At 65.7% G+C, this 10,043-nt stretch overlaps 1 protein-coding gene across 2 annotated transcripts; it reads left to right on the top strand.

Annotated features, from left to right (window-relative positions):
* Positions 1 to 1,410: 1,410 nt before the first annotated feature.
* On the top strand, positions 1,411 to 9,278 carry TBX1 (T-box transcription factor 1). 2 transcript variants are annotated; one of them, XM_058656642.1, is made up of 9 exons: positions 1,411 to 1,535; positions 2,070 to 2,201; positions 3,302 to 3,695; positions 5,486 to 5,587; positions 6,415 to 6,586; positions 7,026 to 7,181; positions 7,685 to 7,752; positions 7,857 to 7,957; positions 8,287 to 9,278. In XM_058656642.1, exons 2-9 carry the CDS (start codon positions 2,168 to 2,170, stop codon positions 8,775 to 8,777), a joined length of 1,518 nt encoding a protein of 505 aa, XP_058512625.1. In that variant the 5' UTR covers positions 1,411 to 1,535; positions 2,070 to 2,167; the 3' UTR covers positions 8,778 to 9,278. The 2 variants fall into 2 exon arrangements, with proteins under 2 accessions (XP_058512625.1, XP_058512624.1); XM_058656641.1 differs by lacking the exon at positions 1,411 to 1,535 and having other exon boundaries at positions 1,952 to 2,201.
* The last annotated feature ends 765 nt before the right edge of the window (positions 9,279 to 10,043 follow it).

Below are 10,043 nucleotides of genomic sequence, written 5' to 3'. Positions count from 1 at the left end.
AGTTAATGGTGTGTGTGTGTGTGTGTGTGTGTGTGTAAGGGCTGGGGGTTGGGAGACTGCTGCTCCAGCCGCACCTGAGATTCCCAGGTGTACCCCTAACCCCACCCCATGCAAGGGCGAGAAGGAGCCGTCCTGAAATGGTCAGGATTCCCCAGAGCTTTTCACTTTCACTTCTCCCAGCTCAGCACCCCTGGGCTCTCCTGGCAGGCTCCACATCACCTTTAGGTGTTTGCAGGTGGGAAGGAGGCTGGTCCGGGTGCTGGAGCTCTGTGCAATGGAGGGAGGGCTCACTTCCAGTGCCAGTCCCACCTCGCCTCGGCTCCCAGGGTGCCAGAGCTTCGTCTGGGGGCAGACTAGCTGCCAGTCTGGGTGCCTGGTACTACACTGCCCCTGTAACTGTCACTTTGGGCCATATCTCCCACATCACCATCACCAACCCCCTGTCCCCGCCACCCCCAACTTCTGGCTAGGTTCTCCTCTCCATGGAGTGTGCTAGACCTCAAACAGCAAACCCACGCTGCCCTTCTCCCTGTGCCTTGCTCCTGTGTCACTGTCACCAGGGGTCACCACCCTCACTAGCCAGGATTCCCAGGACTCCAGCTTGCAGGCCAGAGGAGTAGGGGCAGAGGCCTGGTTAACACTCAGTTCCTTCATGCCCTGCCCTCCCTGTCCATCCACTGTGCTCCCAAACTCAGAAACAAGCCAGTCCCTCTGCCCTGGTCCCCAGTCTCCAAGCCCTCCTCCACCCAGCTCCAGGCCCAGTGTCCTCGGCCTGAGGCCAAAGATGGCAAGAAGCCTGAGAAAGGCGCCCCTGCCTCTCCCCCAACACATGACTCCTCCATCTCAAAGAGATGCAAAGAAGCCCCTGCAACAACACGGACAGAATAAAGCCTTGGGAAGAAGGCCCTGACCACCAGAGTCGGGGAGCCTGCTGGGGAGGCAAGGACAAGCTCCAGGCTTGACCCCCCAGCTGGCCCAACCCCAGGCAGGAAGCCCCATGGGCTGGTCGCACTGGTAGCCGGAGTAGGCTCCGCGTGTTGCTGAGGACGGCCAACTTAGGCCTCCATGTCCGGAATGCCCAAGCCCTGGAGGCCAGCAAGGCTTGAAGGGTCCCTCTGCGGCCACCGGTGGTGGCCTGAGAGTCTCCGACGTGTCCCCGGCTCTCTCTCCCTCTCTCTCTCTCTCACTCGCTCGCTTTCTCCCAGCCCAAGCCAGGCCAGGCCCCGCCCCCGGCCGGTGCGGCGGCCCGGCGCGGGGAGGTCGGAGGAGCGGGCACTGCCCACCCCTCCGGATGTAAAGTCGTCCTGGCCAGAGGCGGGCAGTGCGCACGGGTGCGCGTGACGCGCGGGCTCCCGGGGGCTGCGCGGCCTGGGCGGCGTCCCCTTTCGGCTGGCGTCCCCTGGCCACCACTGCAGTGAGCTGACCCGAGGGGGACGGTGGAGCACTGGCTGGGCTGGGTTGTGGCCTGGTGGCACCCTGCTAAGGACGCTGCAACCCCTGGGGCTGTCCATCCAAGCTGCCCTCCCCTCACCCAGGTGCGGGGTAGGGGTGAGAGGAGGAGGCGGGAGGGGCCACGGGCAAGGGGCAGGGGTGGGTCCAGGCAGCCATACCGAGGGGTTGGGGTGAGGGCGGCTTCCCCAGTATTCTGACAGAACTGGCTGCCCCTGACCTAGCGGCCTATCCTCCAGGGCTGCAGAAGCCCGGAGTGTGCAGCAGCCGGAGCAGACGCTGCGGGATGGGCCAAGGGGCACCGGTGCGGGAGGTCCCTGGGTGCACAGGCCAGAGTTGGGCACTTGCAGGGTGCTCTGCGGTTGAGCCGCTTGGTCGCCACCAGTCCCAGAGTCGGGGGGCCTCCGTGACGCCATATTCCCCTGGGCTCGGGAGGCCCGCGGCTGTGAGTGGCACCGCAGGCTCCCGCCCCCGGCCCCCGTGGGCTGGGCTGGGCGCTGTGCGGCGGCTGGGCGCACGCAGTCGGAGGCGGCGCCGGCCAGGCCGCCGGGCGCCTATGGACTCGCGGAGCCCGCTGTCTCCCCGAGCCAGCGCCTTCAGCATCGCCTCTCTGGTTGCAGCCGAGGCCGCTGCCGCTGCCCAGGGCACCGCCCACTGGGGTCCCAGAGTCTCTGACAACCGGGTCAAACTTTGCCCGCCGCCAGGATCCCCGGCTGGGATGCACTTCAGCACTGTCACCAGGGACATGGAAGGTGAGCATACTGGCTGGATCCACACAGGCCTGTCCGCCAGACCCCCTGCCTGGGTTATTGGGGGGGACTCCTACCCGGGGGTGCAAGGTAGGTAGAAGGAGGTCCCTGGGGCAGAATTAGCTCCAGACTGCCCCTTGGGAGGGGGCAGGAAGGGGTGGGCATCCCGCCCAGAGCCTGCCACCCACCCATCCACCAGCCTGGGGGCCCAGCTTCGGAGACAGCAAGAGGAGGAGGAAGAGGAGGAGGAGGAGGAAGAGGGTGAGGAGGAGGGTGAGTGGAGGCCAAATGCGAGGTGGCCCTAAGCTTGGAGAGCGGTGGGAGCGCAGCCCGCAGGAAAGGGGAGAGGGAGGAAAAGAAATCTGAGGGGAAAAAAGAGAGAAACACAAAACAGGAAGGGAATAAGAGAAAACAGCGAAGGAAAGGAAAAACCCGAGTCAGAAAGTGATCAAAAAAAATTTTTTTTGAAAGAGTTTATTTTTTAAGAAAGGGGGAAACCACCGATGACAGAACAGGATAAGGGAGACCGGGTCGACTGAGGGAGGACGGAGAGGGGTGAGGCAGTGGACAGAAAGCAGGGTGGGGTGTGCCAAGAGGTGGGGGGCTAGGGGGGAGGAGGGGGGGGGTCTCGAGGCAGCGTTTGCAAGAGCGAGACAATAGGTAAGGGCGTGGGAGACGGCGCGCAAGGGGCCGCGCACCGGCCCGGCGCTCCGGGGAGCCGGTCGGGGCGGTCGGGGGCCCGGGGCCCGAGCGAGCCGCGAGCGGGCGGGCGGGCTGGGCTGGGCTGGGGGGCCGGCGGGGGGAGGGGCCGGCGCGGGGGAGGGGGAGCGAGGCCATTGTCTCGGCGCGCGCGGGGGCCGGGGTGGGGGGGTGGGGAGGTGGCGGCGCGGGGCGGGGCGGGGCGGGGCGGCTGCTCTGGGCCCTGCCCGCGGTGTGGGGCGGCGCGGCCCGGGGCGCACGCAGCGCAGCGCAGCGCCCGCCACTCGGGGCCGCGGCGCGGGGGGCCAGCGCTCACCTCGGCGGGGCGGCCCCGCTGCGGGTCATGATCTCCGCCGTGTCGAGCCCGTGGCTCACGCAGCTCTCGCACTTTTGCGACGTCGCAGCCTTCACGGCCAGCAGCCTGAGCAGCCTGGGGGCCGCGGCGGGGGGCTTCCCGGGCGCCGCGTCGCCGGGCGCCGACCCGTACGGCCCTCGCGAGCCGCCGCCACCGCCGCGCTACGACCCGTGCGCCGCCGCCGCCTCTGCTGCCGCCGCCGCTGCCGCCGCCGCCCCCGGCGCCCCGGGTCCGCCGCCGCCGCCGCGTGCCTACCCGTTCGCGCCGGCCGCCGGGGCCGCCACCGAGCCCGAGGACCCCGCGGCTAGTTGCGCGGCCGCCGCCAAGGCGCCGGTGAAGAAGAACGCCAAGGTGGCCAGCGTGAGCGTGCAGCTGGAAATGAAGGCGCTCTGGGACGAGTTCAATCAGCTGGGCACCGAGATGATCGTCACCAAGGCCGGCAGGTTAGGGAACCCCCACCTCCCTCCACGCGCTCCCTCGGCCCTGGGTGTGGGGTGGGGTCGGGGTGTGGGGCCTGACCCGGCCACCTGCAGACGGTGGTGGCCCAGGGAGGGAGGTCCCCCAGTTGGGCCCGGCTTTGGCTTCCCGCGCTGTCTCCCGGCTCGGGCGACGGCTGCAGCCAACGCGCGCGCGCGTGTCGGGGGACACCAGCAGCGGCGCTGTGCGATCTGCAGCTGCAGCCGACCCGGCCCGGAGCGCGCACCCCACCCACCACCCACCACTCGGGCCGCCCCGCCGTCTCCCTGAAGATCCCACTTCAAAGCGACTGGGCTTGGGTTGCCGAGTTCAGTCTATGCGGGCAAGATCCAGCAGCTCGCCGCGCCGGGGCAGTTGTGTGTCTGGACGATCTGTGGGAGTGGGAGGAGAACACAATGAGAGAATGGAGGTCCCCTCCCCTGTCCTTCCCTTGCACATAGTCGGGAGCAGAGAGGAGGCTGCCACCCCGATTTTCTGGGGCCTTGAGTTATGCACGGGCGACTTAAAGGGTCCTTGGGCACCGCCTGGCCTGGCCTGGCCATTGGGCTGTATTTGTTTGAAGAGCTGAGAAGCCGGGAACGAGTTCGGCGGTTGCACCCGAGGTGACCGGCAGACAATGGCGGGTGCTGCCGAGCTGTGTGTACAGTACACACCAGTTCCGTGTCCGCAGGGCCAAAGGGAAGCTCACGGGCTCTTTGCAAAAGCCACCGGCTGTGGTAGTTTATGTTTCTTAGTCTTTCCTGGGACAGCCCAGGGTCTGTGTGCAGCTTGGGCAGCTTAGAGAATTGTTTTATTCTTTTCTTTAATTTTTTTTTTTCCTGGAAGCTCTCTTCCTAGCTTGTCCCTGGGCACCAGGGTGCCCTGAGGACGGTGGGCCAGGCCAGCCCCACCAGGAGCTCGCTTGTCAGCTTCCTGCCCAGCTTCACCCCAGGTTCCCATATTCTCACTTGCACAGGTGGCAGTCTGCCCCCTAGCTTTGGCCCAGCTGGGGGAAGTGGAGCCCAGCCTGATGGCCCCCTTGTCCAGCGATCAGGCTGAAGGCCCATGCTGCACAAACTGTAGCAGTTCTTCCCCCCACCCCCAAGTTTGCTGAGTTGGGAGTCCATTCAAGGAGATGGAATTGGGGAGGGGGTTGATGGGGCATGGCTGGGGCACAACCTGTCAGCTGAGGACCACCCGCTGTCTGGCAGGCCTGTATTTTTCGAAACGCCAACAGGGAGACTGGCACGGTACCACGGCCCCAAAGAGGCCTGGAACTATGGACACCCTTGTCCCTGGGGTTGGGAGGTGTCTCTGGTTTTCTGGAGGGGCTGGGGCAGCTGCGGACCCAGCTAGAAGAAGGGACACTCAGGCTGTTCCGAGACCCGGTTTCACTTTGTTGGAGCCGGGAACCGCTGAGGCCAAGCTGGGGGAAGACTCCGCTGGCGAGGCGGCAGTTCCCACCAGCATCTTAGGTGTTCCTTGTGGTCCTTTGCTGCTGGCCGAGGCTGGGTGGTTGGAGAGAAGCTGAGGAAGTAGCCGAGAAAAGACAGAGATGGCTGAGGCGGTCCACCGGCCCGGGGCGGGCAGTACTAGCCTGTTCACCCGCTGCCACAGCAGGGAAGGGGCCTGCTCAGGTCGGAGCAGCTGAATGCGGGGATCTGAGCTGGAAAGGGTTTGGGGAAGAAGGGCTGTCAAGCCCCCTCATCCCCCTATCCGTACCAAGGCCAAAGTAGGGCAGCCCGAAGTGACCCCTGGCCCATTTGCACCCCCCAAGGCGGATGTTCCCCACCTTCCAAGTGAAACTCTTCGGTATGGACCCCATGGCGGACTACATGCTGCTTATGGATTTTGTGCCGGTGGACGACAAACGTTACCGGTGAGCCGGCCTGGTGCCCCGCGACCTGGACCTGGGGAAGGGAGCCGTGGGAAGTGGCGAGGGACTGCCCTGGAGACTATACCTGAGCCCTTCAGTGTCTAGGGTGTCGGGGTACCTGCCTTCTCCCATCTGATCCCCCCCCCACCTGCTGTTAGATAATCCCAAAGACCTAGACATTGATCCACCCCGCCCCCCCTTGAGCTTCCAGCCCCACACTGCCAACCTGCACCAAATTCACCTCTGCCCCACTGCTCCAGACCCCCTCCCATTTCCCACGAGACAGGCTGCAAAGGGCCTCGTCCCCTTCCCCCATCCCCAGGGAACGGCTGGGTCCCAGAGCTGGGCCGGAAAGGTGGGGTGGCTGGGAGAGATTATGCAGGGCGGGCCTCGGCCGCTGGGACAATTAACAGCAATTAATAAAAAAACGATTGTGGACCGCCCTGTGCCCGAGGCTTGCGGGCACAAGGACAGCCACATCCAGGCTCCTGTCGCCTGCGTCCCAGCACCTGGGGCTGCCAGACCCGCATGCAACGAAATAAGATCCAGGGAGAGCCCGGCTCCCGCTCGAGTGGGGCTTGACTCTGGCTGCGAGGCAGGGACCAGTGGGTGTCTTCTGGCTTTTGTTTGTTTTATTTTGTCTTGTATTGTTTTCTGGATTTCCAAGTTCCTCAGGGGTACTTGCATGGGTAACCCTGGAGGGCTTCGGTTCCCCAGGGTGGGAAAACTTCCCCACCCCACCCCCACCCTGCCAAGCAATACCAGGACAGGGGAGCAAGTGGGGCAAGGCCCAGCTTGGCGTGACTCTCTTGGTCCGATGCCGGTCCCAGGTATGCCTTCCACAGCTCTTCCTGGCTGGTGGCTGGCAAGGCGGACCCGGCCACACCGGGACGGGTGCACTACCACCCCGACTCGCCAGCCAAGGGCGCGCAGTGGATGAAGCAAATCGTGTCTTTCGACAAGCTCAAGCTGACCAACAACTTGCTGGACGACAATGGCCACGTGAGCACCTCCCTTCTTTGTCTGCTGGGCGCCTAGGCTGTTCCGGTACCCCCACGTCTCATCAGTGAGGGCCACGCTGGACAGGGGCCTGGGGCTGACCACAGAGAGCCTTCCCTCCTTTCTGATTGTGCGCACCGGAGGAGGCTTATTAACGGGAAAGAGAAGGGTGGGGGGCTGTGCAAGGCGGCAGGAAGCTCTAAGTGTCATCCGGGACCTAAGGAAAGGATGCAAACTCCCCATCCCTGGCCGCTTGGAAGTGTCCTTCGTCGGTTGCCGTCCCCGGGGCCTCAGGAGTAAGAGCATTTTGGCCTACTTCGGTGGCTCCGCGGCTGGGGTGCAGGTGTGGGTAGGGGTGCTAACCTCCCATCCTCCGCCTCCACTAGAGCCCGTTCCTCTAAAAAAAAAAACAAAAAAAACAAAAAAAAACTTTGCCTTCCAGATTATTCTCAATTCAATGCACCGATATCAGCCTCGCTTCCACGTGGTCTACGTGGATCCGCGCAAAGACAGCGAGAAATACGCGGAAGAGAACTTCAAAACCTTTGTATTCGAAGAGACTCGCTTCACCGCGGTCACCGCCTACCAGAATCACCGGGTGAGCACCTCTGGGGGAGGGGGAAGGAGGCCCTTGGCGGGGAGGGGGCTTGACCGGGCACCAGCACGTCGGGCTGGGCAATACGCACCAGCCCTCCCTTCAGCCCCCCGACCTTTGTAACAGCAGCGACCCCGCGACTAGCAAAAGTTTTGTTTGACTCGCAAACGTTTTGTTTTACAAATCGTTCCGGAAACAACGGGGGTGGGGGTTGCCGATCCAGAAGCTTCCCGGGATTCCTAGGGCGTCCGTCCCTTCGGCTAACCCTACTTGGCTGCGCGGTTTCGGGGGTGCCGTGGGACTGACCACATTCCCATCCCAGCCAGGAGCTCTGCGAGGGGATGCATCCCCGCTCACCCAGGGGACAGCAAAGGTGTGGGGGGAGACCTATACTCTACCCAGGTCTTGGCTGCAAGAGGGCGGCGGCGTGGCTAGGTCCTCTCCTATACCCCCCTAGCACTAGCCCCCGCGCCTGAGGCCGCCGGTTCACGCTCGATTCCCCACAGATCACGCAGCTCAAGATCGCCAGCAACCCCTTCGCCAAAGGATTCCGCGACTGTGACCCGGAGGACTGGTGAGGAGGAGTGCAGAGCGGTCGCCCCGGACCCCAGTCCTCTCCGCCCCTTCCCCGGTGCGCCCGGCTCGGGCGCCGCCCTGACGCGCCTCGCCCTCTCGCAGGCCCCGGAACCACCGGCCCGGCGCGCTGCCGCTCATGAGCGCCTTCGCGCGCTCGCGGAATCCCGTGGCCTCCCCTACGCAGCCCAATGGCTCGGAGAAAGGTAGGCTCCCGGGACGTGTGGGGTCCAGACCCTGGGTCCCCGCCCCACCCCGCGCCCCAGGCGGGCGCCGGCGGCCACGCCCGGCCTTGCCAGCGCCCCCTCGGCTTGCTCGCGGCCTTGGCGCGCGGGTTGCGCAACAGCCGGGCAAGCGCGCACTCGCCCGGCCGGCCCGACGGCTGCCACCCCGCCCGCGCGCCTCGCCCGCCGCCGCCGCCCGCCGAGGGGTGCAGGCCCCGGAGGGGGGAGGACCCCCGGATGCTGAAGCGCGCGGTCTTTGGCTGAGGCCCTCCCTCCCCGGCCCCCTCTCAGCCACGCTCCCTTCCCCGCAGACGCGGCGGCTGAGGCCCGGCGAGAGTTCGAGCGCGATGCGGGCGGCCCGGCCGTGCTCGCCGACCCCGCGCACCCGCCACAGCTGCTGGCACGGGTGCTGAGCCCCGCGCTGCCCGGGGCCGGCAGCGCCGGCGGACTCGTCCCGCTGCCCGGCGGTCCCGGAAGCCGGCCCAGCCCCCCGCACCCGGAGCTGCGCCTGGAGGCACCCGGTGCGTCGGAGCCGCTACATCACCATCCGTACAAGTACCCGGCCGCCGCCTACGACCACTACCTCGGGGCCAAGAGTCGGCCAGCGCCCTATCCGCTGCCCAGCCTGCGTGGCCACGGCTACCATCCACATGCACACGCACACCCGCACGCGCACCACCACCCCGCCGTGAGCCCGGCCGCGGCCGCAGCCGCCGCTGCTGCTGCTGCCGCCGCGGCCGCGAACATGTACTCGTCGGCGGGGCCCGCGCCTCCCGGTCCCTATGACTACTGCCCCAGATAACCCGAACCCCGACGGCTGGTGGCGTGGGGCGGAGGCAAGAAATGTGCGCCCCTGTTCGTCCCTGGCAGGGCCGCCTGGGGTCGCGCCCTCCCCAGCCTGGAGGCCCTTTGGCGGGCAGTGGCACGCGCGGGGGCGGGGGTCTCTCCTGTGCCCAGCGCCCTGCAGGGTCGTCGCAGCAGCAGCAGCCGGGCCCTGCGAGGTTTCTTGCCTCGAGGGCCACGTTGCGGGGATTGGGTGGGGGTGCTTTCACGCCCGCCAGTGCCAAAGCGCCGGGATGGCGCGGAGTGGGGGGGGGGAGACGGTCGGAGGCAGGAAGAAGTGGTATTTATTGTTATCGGCGTGGCCGACCGAGTCTTCCCGGGCCGGCCGGCATTTGCGGTGTAGACAAACCCGCGAGTCCCCGCCCACCTGCAGGCGGTGTAGATAACGTGTAGATATGTGTAGATACTGTAGATAACCGCGCCGGCGCCTGCTTGATAAACGGTTCCGCCTCTTGTGCAAGCTGCCTGTGTCTTTTCTTTGGCTGCGCGCGCGCGTTGGCGGCGGCCACGGCGGGGCCACCTCGGAAGGAGTGAGTTCGGGGTGATTTTGGAACCGTAGAGGAACATCCCTCACGCAGGACGCAGGTGGTCGGGGGGTGGGGGGACCCAGGCTCTGCGCTCTTTCCTCCTGCTTCCCTAGGTGTGCATCTGCACGTGCGTTGCCCAACTCCCTTCTTCAGTCCCCACCTCGGGGTGCCCTGACCTGGTTTCAGACCTGCTCTCCCTGCTCGCCCATTCATGGAAGCCGGGAATTAACGGTCCTTTCCTACAGTACACTGTCCCATCCCCGGGGCTGGAGAGGAGGAAGAAGCCCTTGACCTCTGTGGGCTCCAGGAAAGACAAAAGCACACAGCCCTCTGCCGCAGGGCCCAGCCCCGTTTTTCCCCTGTTTGTTGACTTTTGCACTCGGTGGGGGGCGAGGGTCCCTGGGGCGGGGAGGCTGGGAAAAGGCACAATGACCATGGGTATGAGTCACCGGGAAACCTGTGTGCGAAGCACTTTTCCCAGGGCCAGGTGGCCGGGGGACCTGTCCCCATCAACTCAACACCCAAGATGCGGTGGAGAAATCCTTTGATCCCTGCCTTCCTGAGTCCAGAGCAGGAAAAGCTGACGGCTCATCAGTGTCAAGGCTGCGAACTTAGTCCATGGGATGGACCAGCAGGGGAAACACACACACACGTGGCCGGGGCTCTGTTCCCACTGTGCTCTTCCACGCCTTTCGCTG

Source organism: Ochotona princeps, chromosome 29 (assembly GCF_030435755.1).
Source record: "Ochotona princeps isolate mOchPri1 chromosome 29, mOchPri1.hap1, whole genome shotgun sequence".
In the NCBI taxonomy this organism is placed as follows: domain Eukaryota; kingdom Metazoa; phylum Chordata; class Mammalia; order Lagomorpha; family Ochotonidae; genus Ochotona; species Ochotona princeps.
The sequence above is the reverse complement of the archived record's forward strand: the minus strand, read 5'-3'. Positions and strand labels throughout refer to the sequence as shown.

Excerpts from the sequence above, each read along its gene's own strand:
- TBX1 (XM_058656641.1), top strand. The coding sequence starts at position 2,006 with ATGGACTCGCGGAGCCCGCTGTCTCCCCGAGCCAGCGCCTTCAGCATC. Across the intron at positions 3,696-5,485 it reads ATCGTCACCAAGGCCGGCAG|GCGGATGTTCCCCACCTTCC; the intron begins GTTAGGGAACCC and ends GCACCCCCCAAG. Across the intron at positions 7,182-7,684 it reads CCGCCTACCAGAATCACCGG|ATCACGCAGCTCAAGATCGC; the intron begins GTGAGCACCTCT and ends GATTCCCCACAG.